Source organism: Eptatretus burgeri, chromosome 2, assembly GCF_056783735.1.
Source record: "Eptatretus burgeri isolate ZD-2024b chromosome 2, Ebu_testis_v1, whole genome shotgun sequence".
In the NCBI taxonomy this organism is placed as follows: domain Eukaryota; kingdom Metazoa; phylum Chordata; class Myxini; order Myxiniformes; family Myxinidae; genus Eptatretus; species Eptatretus burgeri.
Window position 1 is genome coordinate 143195002 of NC_140962.1, and position 18824 is coordinate 143213825.

The 18824-nt window shown below is 35.1% G+C and overlaps 2 protein-coding genes across 8 annotated transcripts in view; one reads left to right on the forward strand and one right to left on the reverse strand.

The window, feature by feature from the left end:
* The window catches only part of LOC147033389 (uncharacterized), a 125611-nt gene that overhangs the window by 45117 nt on the left and 61670 nt on the right, over positions 1-18824 (forward strand). For all 3 annotated transcript variants that reach the window (XM_085854190.1, XM_085854183.1, XM_085854196.1), the window contains exon 7: positions 2627-2789. In XM_085854190.1, coding sequence (XP_085710316.1) covers positions 2627-2789 — 163 coding nt within the window. The remainder of the gene's footprint in view (positions 1-2626; positions 2790-18824) is intronic.
* The window catches only part of LOC147033390 (E3 ubiquitin/ISG15 ligase TRIM25-like), a 98549-nt gene continuing 95469 nt past the window's right edge, over positions 15745-18824 (reverse strand). Inside the window, exons 9-11 of one of the 5 annotated variants that reach the window (XR_015051090.1) lie at positions 17928-18404; positions 17580-17637; positions 15746-17280 (exon numbers count right to left, since the gene is read on the reverse strand). Coding sequence is in view for 1 of the 5 variants with exons in the window: in XM_085854150.1 (XP_085710276.1) it covers positions 18360-18404 (45 nt within the window). In the remaining 4 variants the exon portion in view is untranslated. Of the gene's footprint in view, positions 18405-18824 lie in introns of all 5 variants that reach the window. The other 4 variants (XR_015051084.1, XR_015051085.1, XR_015051086.1 and 1 more) reach the window with 4 other exon arrangements.

Consider the following 18824-nt stretch of genomic DNA (forward strand, 5'->3'; position numbering starts at 1 on the left):
ATTGACCCCTAAAATATGTATTTGCTTTGTTCTCTGAAATCACACACACAATTTCAATGAAACTTGACCACAACCTTTATCACCCATAATGTATCAAAGTTTGTTCACGGCTTTAATAAAAATCCATCGGTATTTACTTTCTTCTCCATTACATATTTTGTGGATCATCCACATCGACCAGTGGTTCCCTGGTTATCTTATCCAGCCGCAACCAGGTGAGCTCCCAGAGGTATTGCTCCTATGTTTGTGTAATGCAGTGATTTTGGCTGATTCCCAATCATATGCAAGTTGACCTGGGGCAAATGATAGGGAGAAAATGGCAGAGAGGATGTGCAAAAGCAGCAGAGCAAATTTTGAGAACACATGAGCTGATGTTGTTCGGTACATTCCATTTGCAGAATCAGTCAAGTGTTGCCACAAACCTCTCCACCTTGTCAGGTGAAAAGACATGGAGTCGAGGAACAGTTCAGTGTGACTGGGTATAGTGGGTACAGAGGGTAAGGGATTGGGGACATAAGATTTGGAAGCAAACGCAGAATTGAGGCATTCGGCCTTCTCGGTTTGGGCTTGAGTTTCCCAAAAACCATTCGGGTTTGAGGACTTGGTGTTTGGTGGGGGACTGAGGACTTGGGGTTGGGGGGATGGGTTGAAGACTTTGGGTTGGGTTTGTGGTGGGGGTGGGGGGAGGGAGGGAGGCTGTGCGATTGAGGACTTGAAGTCATATTTTACATTACACAGAATTTTCACTGGTGTGTGTGTGTGTGTATTTTGTTTTCCACATCCATGTGGTGGACTGGGAAGAGGATTAACACATGGCAGATAAAAGCAGATCCACACACTTGATTTGTTCACTCGGCTTTGAAGAAGTCTGTGGGTTACGAACGAAATGTCGCCTGAAACTTGATTTACTCTTGCACATTTGTATCAAATTCGGAATTAGTTTGGTCGAGTTTTGATATGCAGTATTTTGTATTATACGTAATTTATTTTGCATTTCCAACGTTGCAAACAAATGAGGAAATTTGAGCTACAACAAAAAAAAATCCTCCAAAAGTATCTGAAGTTCCAAAAGTCACAAAGTGCTGCTGATTACCAACTTGCTGCCAAATAACAGCGTAGCACAAGTTAGATATGTATGCTATAAACTAAATTGTCACAACCGTTAGATACTTTGATTTGTTTTACTCCAACTTGTGCTGTTCACAAGTTGTTAATAATCAACAAAATTGATGGAAACTGCAGACTGAACATCGGCATCGTCCTTTGACTCTTGTCCTTTGGCTGTTTACGTCATGGAAGTTTCCAAATAACTCCAGTGGAGTTTGATTAATATTTATCCAGCAGTCTTCATTCAGCTCTTTAATGCTCTGTACCAAACAAGCTAAAATTATGATAAACTTTGACATATTAAAATTTTAAATAACTGCTCTAAAACTGCCCATCTATTCATTGATGCTCTTTCAGGGAGTACAAATGCTATGCATTTTGCCAAAATAAATTAATTAATGTCTTGGATGGTGCTCACATCTGGGCAATTATTTCACACGATGCTGCTTGACCAGGTTTGCATCATAAATAGTCTTCATTTATCCCCTGTCTCCTGATATTGCAATTTATGTGAAAGTAAGTCCACTCGCCCAATGTCATCAACTGTCCTGCAGTATATGACAAGACTATCTCTACGAAAAAGATTATGTCTACGAATTGGGTCCTTGAGAGTAGAACAGGTAAATATCTGACAAAAGAAACACAGGTGAAAGAAAGATGGAAGGACTATACCGAAACTCTTATACAAACGTGAAAGCAACATGATGGCAACCTTCGACGAAAGAGGTTATGAGCAAGAAGCAGTAGTGATAGAATTTGCGGAACGTTGAGCCTTGAAAAGAGTTGGCTAATGGAGTGGCACCATTTTGGGATCCTAAGATCCTGAGTTCAAATCACACTCGGCCCAATAGCCAAGGAGACTGCTTCGGCAGCACCAACGCTCTGCACAGATTATGGTCACAATGGATGGATGGATGGATGAATTGATGTGGATAATTATGCTGAGAAAAATGGCGATGTCAGAGTCAGGAGCACTTGCTATGTCTGATAAGAAACCTGTACTTTGAACAAGAAGCTGTGCTCAGAATGGAGTTTGGAGAGACAGAATGGTTTACAATTGGAAAAGGGGTGAAACAGAGGTGCAATTCTCTCCCTTCACTTGTTCAATCTGTATCGTGAGGACATCATCAGGAAATAAAACTGGATGACATAACTAAAGAAGAATTGATGAAACTGACTGCAGATGGTGAAGAAGGAAAGTGCAAAAGCTGATCTTTAATTAGAGTGTGTGTGTGTGTGTGTGTGTGTGTGTGTGTGTGTGTGTGTGTGTGTGTGTGTGTGTGTGTGTGTGTGTGTGTGTGTGTGTCATATTTAAATGCAACTTCAAGCTTGGTTGCGTAGACATATTCCAACATAAAGAAGACCTTTTTGAAGGATTCTCGAGGTTATAATGAAAACAACACAAGTTGCCATCCGAGGAACTTCTACACATTAGGAGGCCATTAAGCCCACCAATCTCTGGTTCCAATTGTAATTTTAAATGTAAATAAGTAAATTCCAATTTTGTTGCTGTCCTCAGGTTCAAGCACTGAGCTGCCTGAATCGGACATTGGGAAAAGGAAGACATCAACCGATGAGACTTCCAGCACTGTGGCACAAAGTGCTCTCACTAAGGACTCGAGTGTGAAGGTGAAAACAAATAAAAAGATGAATGTGATCATCGGCCCACCAACTGACCTCAAGTGAGTGAAACTTTGCTTTCATTTTGTGCATATCACATGTGGAGGTTGCATGCACATGCTAAACATTACCTGCAATTTAAATCACACAAATATAACGGGGTACTATGACCATTTATTACTTCTGCATTCATATAAATGTTGTGAAGTCATTTGAGAGGTACGTACGTGAGCACTTCATTCAATCCGAAATTCACATTATTAACCTCCGCCCTCGAAGATCGGAGGTTACTGTTTTCACCCCTTTCTGTTTGTTTGTTTGTTTGTTATCTTGCCAAAACGAGGTTTTGCAAGATATGTTAGTCAGCTTGTATGTTTTATTTTTTTTTTTTTGTCTGTAATCACGTATAAAAAATTCTGCAGAGCACAGTTATCATTGGAAATTTTTGTAACTTCGCATATCAGAGGCCTATAGAGGTCCCTTTCAGCGCATAAAATTTTGAAGGTCAAGATCAAAGGTCAAGGTCACTTTGTCGCAAATCAGGGGAGTCGACGAAACCCTTATTTTTTGAGTAATTTTGATCGGATCGTCTTCAAACTTCATGGGAATATAGTTCATGGTCTGGCGCTCCGCTGATTCATTTTTGGTGGCGATTGGCCTTGACCTTCATGGTTAGCACCTCAGGTCAAACATATTTGACCCCAAGGTCAAATTTTCAAGTTTTAGGAACCATATCGTGTAGTACCTCAAATTGAACACCTCGATGAGTGCTTTCTAGATATGTCAAGCTTGAGACATTATGATGTCATTTGGTGACGTTATGAGGCAAAAGCATATTTTTCATGGTTAATCTGTAGAACGATTCTCATCGGAATCTCTCGTAGGCAGATATTCCTCAAGGAGTTGCTCCTGGTGGATAGCAGCTCTGTTCACCTCAGTGTGACCTTAAAGAAGTCACACCTGGTCACCTTTTGGCAAGATACGGGTCACCCTGCGGGTGACATTGGTTTATTTACTTGTTTGTTTGTTTGTGAACAGTATTACAGAAAAACTCCTCGACGGATTTCGACGAAACTTGGTGGGGGGGGGGGGGGGTTAGGTATGGTAAGAATACTGATTCTGGCTCACTTTCCCCCATGTAAATGAATGGGGGATTTTCAGTGATGAATTTTTTCTTTTTTTTTTTCCCTAAAAAATAAATCCCCTTTTTAGCCTAAGGTATATTTATTTGTCTCCCCTTTTAACCTAGGGGCTCTCTATTCAAATAACCTATGCAACAAGATAAAGATTTGTTCATGTAGTAAAGTCGTAATGTGATTTGTTAAAGGTGATTCTAAAGAAATATCTGAAACGTCTAAGCCTCGGGACACTCTTTATCAAATAACCGATGCATATTGTTTAGCTCACTCATTGAACCTATAAACATTTGTTCATTCTCAAATTCCTTCAATAGTTTAATTTTCTTTGCACAATAATCCCCATCTAAATTATTGAAAAACAAAACATTTGAATCTTTATATTTTTTAAGATACCCCTTTTGTGCCATTACGAAATGATAAACTTCTCTTAATGCTCTTGTTTGACCACCTCCTGAGCCACATATCATTTTGAGATTATAGTAAATTGTTTTTTCATTGTTCAATTGATAACCATCAAAGTTTTCAGTCCATTCAAGGATATTCATTTTTTTCTTTACATCCTCTAACTTACTAGTTTTTAAATTGATTCGCTTATTTGTTTTATTTACGTTTGTTTTAGTTATTTTTTCAATAAGACTTATTTGATATTTTTCACATTCATCATGTTTTCCATTTATATACCAAGACTGAGATTTTCTCCACTCTTTAGTTTGATTAATACTTGGTTTGACCATTTATATATTGTGAAAAAACGCGGCGGTAGCCCTTAAAAAACCCTAACCCATCTTCCCATCGTTAAAACACAATCTATTCTATTCACTCTATCATACAATATCCATATGGAACACAATCTATTCCATTATCTAAAATAAATCTCTTATCATCAAAGGCTCCTAATGCCTTTTTATTTACTTCTTCACTATATATGTTATGTTTATAACTTCTTATTGTATTCATTTTCCTATATTCTTCTCTCTTATTTATCAAACAATTATAATAATTTCTAAAAGTTATTGATTTATTTATTACATATTTCTTTATTCCCTTTAACCTTTTATCAATCTGATCACCATACTTATAAGCATATGCCTTTGCTCTCAATCCAATAAACTCACTCATTACTTTTCCACCCAACTCCTCCTTAAACTTACCAATAACCTTTTCATTCTTTTTGGAAAATAACTCACTCTTCTTGCTGAAATTACTTGCATCATATACTCCAATATTTTTCTTCATATCTTTATAAACATCATCAGTTTTTATATCGAGGATAAAACTATCAGTGTCCATATACAACAATGAAACATTTTCACCATACTCTTTCTTTAAGTCATTATACAAATAACCATACATCAATATCTTTGATAAATCAAGAACTGCTGTTCCAATATAAATTGGTTTATCCATTACAATACTTTCCTTTTTCATATGAATTGCAGAAAAGTTCTCTGAAAAAACCTCTTCTCTCTCAAAACTTGGTTTATTTATCAATCTCGAAGCTTCTTTCCAAGATGTTGCGAATCTAATGTTTTGCCTGTTTCTAACATTTTCCATAGTCTTTCCAAATACAGCATTATTCATTAATTTATAAAAGTCCCCTTCAAATTTTACTTTTGTATTTGCTCTCATATCTGTATTGAATTGAATATACTTTTTCATCCAAGGACTTTGTTTAAATTTTAAAACTCTATGAATTTTAGCTACTCTCAATCCTTCTCTCAAAAACTGTTTTAAGCTTCTCTGATGCAAAACATATCCCTCTTTATCATAGAATGTTGTTAATAACTTTTCTGTTGATTTGCCTTTAATATTAAAACTTTTATGATAATCACTGAACCATTCTTTCTTTGGGGTTTCTTTCTCACATGCAAAAGGAAGGTCTTTATGCTCATTATGAAGATCACTCATGTACCTCAAATCAACTTCAAAATAATAACCTTCTTCTTTGTCATTCAATTCCTCTTGAGAAGAAATAACAATATTCATCAAAGCCTTTTCATAATCCTTTTCTTCCACCCACTCTAATTTACCATAAGGCAGAGATTGAGACATTGCCCATCCATACAAATTATTAGCATCAAAATACATCAAATAATTACTATCTTTTTCACTATCATAATTTGGAAGATATTTATTATTTGCTTTAGCATATCTTTTTGAACATACTTGTGATATTCCACCTCTCTTGGACTTCTCAATCATCAAAAGCATATCAACATCACTGATTAAATCTATATCTTGTTTTGTCATTTTCAACATTGCACTCCAAGCTAAACCAGGAGCTGTGAAATAGTGGGAAGGATCTAATCCATAACAATTTTTATTATGACAGAGTGATCTAAAAGCTTCAAACACATCAGCTAACAATAAAACATCTGTTTTTAGATATAAATCATGATATTCTCCAAGGTTCTTTATCTTAAATATTTTCCATATTTCTTGTGCATGTTTATATTCCTTATCACTTATCTCTTCTTCATAAAGGTTATTATAGAAACTTTCTTTTGAAGGAAGTTGTGTTTCTTTAAATCTCATAAATGAATCCATATAATCATAAGGATAAATTCCCTTACTTGTAAGAATTTTCTCTTTACTTTGAATTTCATTCCTTGTTTGAATTTCCTCTCTCGTGAGAATTCCTTCTTTAATCAGAATTTCATCTTTAATCTGAATTTCCTCTTTAGTTAGAATTTCATTCATTGTTCGAATTTTCTTTACAATTAGAATTTCATCATCAGTTAGAATTTCTTCATTAATTTCCTCATTAATTCGAATTTCCTCTTTACTTTGAATTCTCTCTTTAATCTGAATTTCCTCTTTGGTGAGAATTTCCTCTTTTGGAAAGAATGAATTAAGATTTGGAAAAGAGTCCGTGGAGCTTAGATTTGATGCGAGGTAGGCTCGTGGTGTTCCCATAGACTTGTAAGAATCTAGAAACCTAATACGAGTTAAAGGTTTTGTGAATATAATTTTTGTAAATGAAATATACTTTTGACTTGTATTTGTTATGGCAGAAATATTCCCTGGTGATTTTGAAAGTTCATTTACAAATAGATGTGTATCATAGTTGGCGCTGTTGTGAAGAAAGACTGGAATAAAAGAAGGTATAGTAATTTATAATTAAGATTACAACTAGAATGAGCGGGACCTCTATATTTACCAGTAAGATGACAATGATCTCTAACTTTAGACTCCTTAATTTCCCCCTCACAAATATGACAGATATTGTTCTTTCTGAATTCTAATTTTTCTTCTTTGGTTAATTTCATCGGTTCATTTGTTTCTTTCATTAATTTAGTGAGTCTTATACAATCCTTTTCTAATCGTTTTACAAACTCTTGTGAAGCTTTTTTTCCACTATAATGTTCAAGTTTGTTATACTTTTCTCCAACAGATGATTTGATATAATAACAGAAACCACAAGGAATATGTTTTTGATATTTATTTGTATATGATTCTTTTGGATTAGGAGAAGCAGTATTTATCTTTTTAAGGATACACTCAAAATCAGCATATATCACAAATGGGCGCATGATAGATTTATTATAATCTTCAAAAGAAATCTTTTCACCAGGTTTAGGCATTGTAATTACAGCTGACTTATAGCCTGGTGTGTTGGCGCAGTGGTTAGGGCAGCGGCTTGGGATCCAAGAGATCCTGAGTTCAAGCCCCGTTGGGCCACTGAATTAATACACCAGGGGGTTGACTCAGCCTGTCATCCTTCCGAGGTCGGCGAAATGAGTACCAGTATACTGGGCCGGTGTATACCCCGGTTAAAATAGGTGTACCATATCCCTGTGTCGTAAGAGGCGACCAGGGTTGCGTCAGGAAGGGCATCCGGCGTAAAACATGTGCCAAATCATTATGCGGATCACACGGATGATCCGCTGTGGCGACCCCAAACGGGAGCAGCCGAAAGAAGAAGAAGAAGAATTACAGCTGACTTATGATTACTACAATATTTTGAATGTTGTTCTAATCGTTCTTTTGTATGAAATGAATTAAGACATCGCTTACAAGGATATATTTTGTTTGCTGTTCTGAATACCTGAGAAGATATTAATCTTGATAAATTATTGATGTATGTGTAATGTGAATTCTTTCCAACACTAAAATATAAAAGATCAATGTGTGTTTCTTCATTTTTATAGTTGTTTGAAATTTTTAATATTTGAACTTTGTTTGTATCCGTTAATCCATATACATTAATAGAAAGATTATTCTTTTTCTCAAATTTAGGAATATCTGTTAGTGGCATTGGGAATTTAAAATCTTTAATGTCCAAGGTATTCTCATATTTCATATATTGTTTTACTCTTTCTGAATTACATTTTGGTGGATGTAAGTGAGCAAGAACAGACCAGAGAAAACATCTATTATCATTATTCTTAATATTAACAACTGCCTTCTTTCGTTTTATTTCTTTTGGTAATTCAATATGAGAAGAAGAAGCTTTAAGAGGGTTTGATTTTAGAATGTGTATATCTAAAAAGATGATTTTTTTAAATATTGAATCCACTTCCTACCACTGTATTATCAACATCCTCCTCTTGTCTTGATAGTTCTTCATAAACCCCACTATTCAAAAAATCTTGAAATGATGTTATAAAATGAAGATCTGTTCTCATATAAGGAGTTTGTTCTTCATCTTGTCTTTTCATATTCATTTTCACTCCCATATAAAACTTTAAAGTTTTCATTTCTTTTAATGTCTTTTTAATAAATTTTTCAACATCGGGTTTCACTATTTCAATTGATTCAACTATTGATGATGGACCGGGTTCTCCAAATTGAAAAATCCTTATTTTTATATGCCCTTTAAATGCCCCATCATTGTTTTCAATATAATAATCTCCCTTTACTTTAAACTCATTTTTCTTGTGTTTTTGTGATTGAAGATGTCTATTATAACTACTCTTCAAAACATCCTTTGAGCAGATATCACAATGTTTTCTTTCCAACTCAAGAGGAGATATTTTATGAAATAGATTAAATGTGTGTTTGTTGGTTCGGAGGTGTTTTCTATAATGTTTATATTCGTGATTACAAACATCGCAGTACGTTGTATTCATCATATTTATATAATAAAACTTTGCTTGAACTAAAATTTTCTTGATGAAAATTTCGTTTATTTTACAGGTGAATCTGTGCTTGAACTAAAATTTTATTGATGAAAATTTCGTTTATTTTTCAGGTGAATCTGTGCTTAAACTAAAATTTTCTTGATGAAAATTTCGTTTATTTTACAGGGGAATCTGTGCTGAAAACCATTTTATCCTCCAACTTTTTCACTTAATAAATACAATGTTTCAAGACACAAAAGACAAGTTTCAATCAATCTCTTCATTTGTTAAAGATACTGAGAAATATGTCAAGGATGTAAAATTGAACAAAGATAAATATAACAACAATTGGATAAAAACAATTATGGTGGATATGATGAGTTCTTCAATTTACTTCAGTAGAAGGGCTTTTAGTATACCTGGAAGGACATCAATTAAGGTATCTCTAACAAAAGTTTCTCCTCTCTTTCTGGCAATATATTCAAAACTAGAAAAAGCAATGAAACAAGAAAAGGTATCAAAAAATAAAAACCTTATGGATGAAGCTTTAGAAAGAAACGATAAGACCATCTGTAATATGCAAGGAGAAATTTGTATTTTTTTCAACAACCCGAAAGATATAAATCCTGATGAAATAAAGGATGTTAATATATCAGGTGAAATGACATTTCGTTCAATTGTAGTTAAGGATCATTTTAAAATTACCTTTAATATAAAAAATGTAGCAGTTGAATCTGTTAATGAAAAAATGTATATAGATATCGATGGTAATGTTTTTTTCTACTAATTAAATATGAGTCAATATTCAACTGAAGATTTTGAAGATTATGAGAGTGATTATGATACCGAGAGTTTGCATTCAAACGATAGTTATGACACTGAGAGTTTGTGTTCAAACAATAGTTATGAAAGTATAGATGATTCTGAAAGTATCGAAGATGATATCGAAGATGATATCGAAGATGAATTTCAGTTTAAGTAAAGTTTTACTTTATAAATATGAATAGTTTACTCGATTTTGAGCCTCTTGAATTCCATGATTCTCCATATGACAAATTTGAGAATTGTCCTGCGTGTGAAAGACGGGGATTAAACACAGAGTCAAAAACCTATAAACAATGTATATTCTGTGATTATCTTCTAATTAATGATAATCAAAAATATAAAAAGGAAAATAATTCTTTTAGATTTACACCAAAAATGAATTACTTTACAAGATTGATTAGAGAAATGAACGTAAAGTACGAGGGTGATAACACACCGTTCCTTACAAGGGAAGAAACTGAACGTATTAGAGAAATGTTCAAAGGATTGTTGTTATATATTATTCATGGATGTGATTTTCAGGGAAATATCAACACAAGATATTGCATAAATAAAATAATGGATTATCTTGAAATTAAACCTGAACTTAGGATAAAATATAGAGTTTCGAAAAAAGCCAATAATAAATTAAATAACCTGTTTTCCAAATATATAAATGAATGATTTTTTACCCATTTGGGAAAATAAGATAAAATTTGACAACCATAAAAATCTCCCAAATTCATTAAGATGCCTCATAGTTGGTTCAAGTGGATGTGGAAAAACCTGCTTACTTTTAAAGATGCTCCTCACTCCCAACTTTTTAGATTATGATAATTTAATAATTTTCACAAAGTCGAGTTTTCAACCAGAGTATCAACTACTCTCACAAGGTTTTAATGCTGGTCTTCAAAAAGAAGATATAATCGGTTTATATAAACTTCAAAAAAACCTAAATGATTATAACATTGAAGATATAATACAACTATTTTGTGATACACAGAGATGTAAAAAGAAATCAAAACCGATAACTTGTATTCTTAGTGATAATACGGATGATATACCGTCTCCCAGGTCAGGTATGGGAGCATGTGCCAGAACAGCGCGTCGCTGCGTCCCCTTTCCGCCGGTACTCCAGGGGCCTCCGTCTGTCCATCCCCCAGGCAGATGCCAGGCCCATCCCCATCTCCTTGAGATGATGGTCAACCTGCTGCAACCATGAGGCACGTGGTCGGCCCACTGGCCTCCTCCACTCATGAGACTCCCTCGCTGAGAGAATCTGGTGAGCAGGATCAGCATCAGGAAAACGAGCCACATGCCCATACAGCCGCAACTGACGCTCACGGACTATGCAGGTAACAAATCTCATCCGAGTCTCTCTCAGCAACCGCTCGTTGGACACAACATCCGACCAGCGATAGCCAAGGATTCTCCGAAGACACCTGGTACCAAAGGAATTAAGTCTCCGTCTCAGATCCTTGGTCAGAGTCCAAGTCTCGCACCCATAGAGCAAGACTGGAAGTACCAAGGACCTGAAGACTCGGACTTTCGTCCTCCCGCACAGGTACCGGCAGCGCTACACCCCATGATCCAGTGAATCCATGACTCCCCAGGCCCGACCCAGACATCTATTGACCTCTGACTTGCAGCCAGCAGAGACATGAATATCACTGCCAAGGTAAGTGAATCTCTCCACGACCTCAACATCCTCACCACAAACAGACACAGACAGGACAGCAGCATCCAAGATGTCACCGAAAGCCTGGATCTTAGTTTTGACCCAAGAAACCCGTAATCCCAGCGGCTCCGACTCCTCATTCAGCACCTCGAGGGCCCCCAAAAGGATGTCTAAAGTCTCCGCAAAGATGACTGCATCGTCTGCAAAATCAAGGTCCGAGATCTTGACATTCCCAAACGATGCACCGCAACTTGATCTCTCTGACATCCTCCCTAAAATCCAGTCCATACAAGTGCTGAAAAGTGTGGGGGCAAGTACACATCCCTGACGAACTCCAGTAACAACTGGAAATAAGTCAGAGGTGGTACCACCACACTTCACAGCACTCTCAGTACCAGAGTAGAGTTCAGACATCAGATCGATCAGTTTTGGTGGCACCCCACGAAGACCAAGAATCCTCCAGAGGACATCCCGATTCACTGAATCGAACGCTTTACAGAGATCAACATAGGCTGCAAGCAGCCCCTGCCGAAACTCTCGTCTGCGTTCGGTGAGGACACGAAGGGCAAGGATACGGTCAATCGTTGACCTCTTTGGTGTAAAGCCTGACTGCTCTGGATGCTGGTGCTCAAGCAGATGGTGGTGAACCCTATCAAGAATTATCCGAGCAAAGACCTTGCCCGGCACTGAGAGCAGCGTCACCCCTCGGTAGTTGTTGCAGTCTTGGCGATCACCCTTCCCTTTCCAGAGAGGGACAACAAGGCCCCTCTTCCAGTCCCCCAAGATTTGGATAAATCCAAAAAGAACCTCGTTATCTTTGATTGTGTTAATGAGAGAAACCAAACGGTAATGGACAGCTCCTACACAAGAGGGAGACATTCTTCTTGTAATTGTATTTATCTTAGTCAATCGTACTTTCAACTTCCTCGTCGTTCCATCAGAAACAATGCTAATTTTTTTTTATTATTCAAGTTTTTACTTTTATTTTATTCAAGTTAAATTCAATAGATATAAACAATTTTTGGAGAGACAATTGTTCTACATTATGTAGTAAAAAGGAATTTGGGGATTACATGAAACACACGACTGAAAAATATAAATATATTGTTGTGAAACAAGATGAGATATTAAATGATATTTTTCAATAAATAAATGGATGCAAAAGAAAGAGCAAGAAGATTTAGGGAACATCAAGAGTTGGTTTCAAAAGTTGTAAAACAACAGGAAGACATAAAGAAGAAACGCAGACAAAAACTAATGGGTGAAGAAGCATTTGAAAGAAAACAAGAGAAATTTTTTAAACCACTTTTAAAAACTTCCCAAGAAAAAATTATAGATGTTTCCACAGTTCCCACAATAAAATATACTCCCAGAAAGCTCCAAATGTTAATAGATTTCAGTAAAATGATGGAGGAAGAATTAGAGCATATTGGAGAATTAGAATATGATGATGAAGGATTATTTCAACAATTGGAAGAGATGAATCGACCCCCTGATTATATTGTGAATGCTCTTCAAAACAATGAATATTCATCGGATTCAAAAACCAAAGCAGGACTCATTCCAACAGAACAACCAGCAATATTTCATCTTGTTCAAGAAAAGGTATTGATATTTAATGATGAATTAAGGTTCTTGAGTTCTGCTCAACCTCCTGTCAAACTAACTCAAAGATTAATGTTTCTTTTCACAAAAGATGGAAGACAAGGTTCAACTGTGAGGGATGAGTCAAAGTATATTGATAAACCATTGGATATGAAAAATAATGATGATAGAGTATATATTGATCTACTCAACACTCTAAATAATAGGGTTATTCTTTCTGGTAAAATAGGAAGAATGAGAAGGAGAAACACATTATTCAGGCTTTAAGTATCCTTGGTTCAGGTGTTAGTTTTCTTCCAAATGACCCATCACAATTAGTTAATAGACTGTTATTGTTGTTAGGCAGTAAGAAGGCTGGAAATAACAATTGTTTTAATGAAGCATCAGCCATTTTAGACCAGTTGATGAACATGAAAATAATTAATAAATATCAATATAAAGACATTTTATCTCATTAAATAAGATGAGAAGCACAATCCTTAGTTTCAATTTCACAAGCGACCACACATCTTCATTCCCATACCCACTACAACTTGACACAACAAAAGAATATGAGGCATCTTTATTGTCCATGGAAACTTATAATACCTTATTTAATATAACCGAGAAAAATGACAAGTTTAGTGATAATCCGGGAGGTGGATACAAAACGATAACAGTCTCACCCGGAGCATATGAGATTTCTCAAGTATCTTCCGAAATTGCTCGTCTTATGAAAGAACAGGGTGATGAACCAAAAAATATTGTTATAAACATTCAAAAACATATTTCAAAATCAACGATTAAAGTTAAAAATAACTACAAGGTTGATTTCACAATTGATAATTCATTTAGAGAGTTATTGGGTTTCTCCTCAAAAAAGATTGAAACTAATGGGACGTTTTACAGTGATAATGTCATTCAAATATCCTCAGGAATAAATTCGGTGTTAATTCACTGTGATTTGATTGATGGTGCTTATAATGATGGAAAAAAAACAAATACAATATTTTCATTCAGCGCATTCTCAACCCCAATTGGTTATAAATTCAATATGGAACCCATAAATTTGGTTTATCTCCCTGTGTCAGGAAAAACCATACACAGAGTAAATTTTAGGATAACCGACCAAGATAATCGCATGATTTCTTTTAATGGAGAAATTACATCCATCAGAATTCACCTCCGTGAAGTTTTCCAATAAATAAATACGATGGTTTTTGTGAGGAAACACGAGTTGGGAAAATATAAAATAATTACAGGGGATGGGATGTTCCTTTCCCCATACTACAAGGGTGAAGGTATGTATCTTGGTAGAGGATACTATAAACCTAAGAGACAAAGGGGTGTTGGACATCAATTTAGAGGAGATGGGATAATTGATACTCTCATGGGTATTGGTTCAACTATTCTTAAACATAAAGATCTAATTGGTTCAACTGCTTCTGCTGTGGGAAATGTAGCAGGTGCTGTTAAGAGCATAAAAGATGCCCAGAAGGAATCTCATAAATTACAAGCAAAAAAAGAAATTAAGAAAGGCAAAACTCAGTTGTCCCCCCAAGAACGATTCGAAAAATCATTCGAATACTTGGATCAGGGTTTCAAAAGTTTTAACATATTTTTTTCCTAAATAAATACAAGTATGGAAGCAATTAATAGTATCTATGATTTGGATGATACTATTATTATCTCAAACTCCACTAAAAAAGATTACTTCAAGGTAAATGCAATAACTGGAACAGACTGGAATACGAATGGTACAAAAAGTTTTGAAATAAATAATCAACAAACCTATTTGAATCTCTCCGAAAGTTTCTTGTTGTGTAAATTTAAATTCACTAAAGCTGGGAATAACACAAACGCTACACTTGTAAATGATTTCTTCTGGAAAATGTTTGATAGTGTGCGTTTGTATATTGGAACACAAGAAGTTGAAGCGGTTGATTATGTCTCTGCTGTATCTGAAATGATGAAATTTACACTCTATACATTCAGTGATAGAATGGGAAAGGGGTCTGTCGAAGGTTTTATTCCTGATATGTCAACGGGAACAAACACAGACCCTGGATATACTCAAAGGAAAGGAGCGTATAATGATGATACAAAAGCAGAAAATAGTTTTACTGTGGCAGTTCCTCTTAAAGGTATATTTGGATTTTGTGATCATGATAAAGTTCTGTTTGGTCTTAAAATTAGATTTCAACTACAAAGGAATGATAATGAAAATAGATTGCTTTTTGGTGTTGGTAATGCTTTTGGTGATCAGAATAAATTTGTAATTGAGGAAATGAGTTGGTATATCAGTGAATATACTCCTAATCTTAAAACAGAAGAGATGTTGAATAGAAGACTTAACTCAAAGAAACCACTCAGTGTATCATACCTCAAAAGAAGATGTCAAAACGTTAAACTCAACCAAACTACTTACACGTGGAATTTGGGTGTTCTGGAAGGAAAGCCACGATATCTGTGGATCATTTTTAAAAAGCCAGATGGTGATACTGCGACTGATAAGAATAATGCATTGAGTGATAATGCTAAGGTGAAACAACTTCACGTTTCTCTAGATGGAACATTTTATCCACGAGATAGATTGGAAATTAATTGGGAAAAAAATGATTTTGCTGAAGCATACAAGTCTTACCAAAAGGTGTGTGAAAGTAATGGAAATAAAGAACCTATTTTGGATATGACAGCATTTAAAAGTTTGTATACAATCTATGCGTTTGACCTGAGCGCTCAAAAGGAAACTATAAAGTCTAATCGAGTGGATACTTCCCTATACATTGAAAGAGGAGAGAGTGAAGAAGTTGATACATATTGTTTGCTTTTGGAAGAAACAGAATTACAGATTTATACAGATAATGGTGTGATGATTAGTCTCACATAATGTTTTGTTAAATAAATGAGTGCCAAAGTACCAACTGCGGTATATGTTAATCAAATCAATCTTCATAAACTATCATCTTGTGTTCAAAATCAAAAGCCTTGTACGATTAACGTTAATACAATTCAGAGAAAAGGAGCAGTAAGAATTGATGTTTTGCTCACAAGAGAACAGGTTAAAATCTTGAATGACACTGGCTCACTTAAAATTAAAATGACAAAACCAATGTTGAAAAAAATTCAATAAGAGAGATGAGTGGAGGATTTCTCCCATTTCTAATTCCTTTATTTGCTGGTTTAAGTGCGGTTGGAGCATTGACGGGTGGTATTTCAACAGCGGTGAAAACTGCCAACGAAAGGAAGGCTCAACTCCAGGCTAAAAAATAATTGGAAAGACATAACAAAGAGTTGGAGAAACAAATTAGTGGAAGTGGTGTAATTGTAGATTTTGCTGAAAAACTTGGAGGTCTGCCTGATAAAGCAAGATTGTTAGTTGGAGATATGCTTTCTTCTATTGCACAAGCAGGTGTAAAATTAACGAAAAGAGGTAATGGATTATATCTTTCTAATAAATAAATGAGCATTGATGAGTGGTTTAAAGAATTTGGAAAGAATACAACATCAAATTTACAACTTGTCAAATATTGTAAGAAATTAAAAATTCATAATGTGGTTATTTGTATGAGAGATGAATTAACAAATGTGCCGAAACATACAAAGAATATTATTATGAACTTAGAAGATATTAATGGGAACGGTTCTCATTGGGTTTGTATTTTTAATAGTCAAGACAAATATTATTTTGATAGTTTTGGTCTTCCACCACCTGTTGAAGTCATAAAATTCTTACAGAATGGTGTTTATCAAACATTTCAAGTCCAATAATTAAATTCCAAGTGTTGTGGTCAATTATGTCTGTATGTGTTATTTCAACTCAACAAAAATAAAAAAATTTATGATATTATTTTTAATCTAATATAAATGACTTATGTTGGTAAAGATGGTTCTATCTTTGGTGTATCCCTAGAACTGGATATTGATTTATCAAATTATTACACAAAGGCACAGGTTGAACAGCATAAATATAATATAACCAAAAATATTAACATGAAAAATGCTTATAAATTAAAAAATTATCCAAGCCCGACTGACGCGAATGACTTGGTGAGATTAAGCGATTTATCACAATATATATTTTTAAAATAAAACGGCCGTGTATTCCAAAGATACAGAAGTGTTGATATTATCTTTTTTTGAAATTCAAAATCAAGTAATTGTAAACAAAACAAATATAATTAATCAAAATTGAAAATATTAAATATTCATTTGCGAGAATGTATAATCTTTCCCAGCAATCTTCTTCAGATGTCTTGTGATTTCGAAACTCAGACACCATATTCTGTTTTGAAACAAAAAGTGGATAATAATTAGGTTTTATAAAGATAATTACATGGTAATATGAGTAAGCCTGTTGTTGGTTCTAAGTTCAAGCCTCGTTGACCACTGAATTAACACACCAGGAGGCCGACTCAGCCTGTCATCCTTCCAAGGCCAATAAAATGAATTCCAGTGTACTGGCAAAACCGCGTCCAAACTAATGATGCAACCAACATAAGGCGACATTCCAAAGAGAGAGAGAGTGGTATTAATAAAAGAATAAATAAACAAATAACTAAATAATAATTCAGAAACATTTACCTCCAGAAAATCATGTGTTGTACCAGATTGCTTCAACAGCTTATGTTGTGTGATCGAGCTGAAAAAAAAAAAAATAATGAGTCAAGGGTATAGATAGAGAGACAGACAGAGAGAGGGAGGTAGAAAGACAGACAGAGAGAGATACAAAGAGACAGACAGGGAGAGATAGAGAGAGACAAACAGACAGGGAAAGAGATACACACACACACACACACACACACACACACACACACACACACACACACACACACACACACACACACACACACACACACACACACACACACACACACACACACACACACACACACACACACACACACACACACACACACACACGTGTCTCACCATTGGTTTAATTCATTCGAGATCAGAGGCCGTGATAAGACTTCGTACCAGTCATTATAAATGTTTTTCAATTCTCTTCTAAAATCATTGACCTCTTCAATAAGAGCATTCATTTGATGTACCTCATCGTGATATGTAAACTCCACTTCTTCCAAGGACCTGCCAGGAAAAAATATATATTTTCGCATTATCACGATTTAATTTATAATCAATTGCTTCATCGTTCAAAGAGGAAACCATACACAAACTTACCAACTTTGTAGTGAGCTGTTATCTTCATCGGAAGAGAGTGAGTCCATGTCTCAGTTTTTTTTACCATTGGTACAAGATGACAAAAAGATCAGAGGCCATGATAAGACGTCGTGTCATTCATTAAAAATGTTTTTCAATTCTCTTCTAAGATGATTGACCTCTTCAATAAGTGCATTAATTTCATGCACCTCGTCGTGATATGTAAACTGCTCTTCTTCCAAGGACCTGCCAAGAAAAAAAAAAATATCAGAATTATCACGATTTAATTTATAATCAATTGCTTCATCGTTCAAAGAGGAACCCATACACGAGCTTACCAACTTTGTGTTGAGCTGTTTTGTTCGCGGAAGAAAGATCGCTCATGTCTCAGTTGTAAAAATGAAAATCCCGTCTGGCAGAAACTTTGTCTGGCGAATCACTTATAAGGCAACGATGAGGAGATTGCTTAATCATTGGGTGTGGCCACAGGAAATGACGCTTCGGGCGAGACAGCTTGGAAAATAACTGGGCGATATATTCTCAAATTGTATGAATCATTTTTAAAACATACTTAAAATGCCCTAAAATGATTTTGATTAAACTTATGTTTAAAAGCCTGTTCGTGTTCTGAGATAAAATATAAACACGAGGCCTTGTCTCACAGAA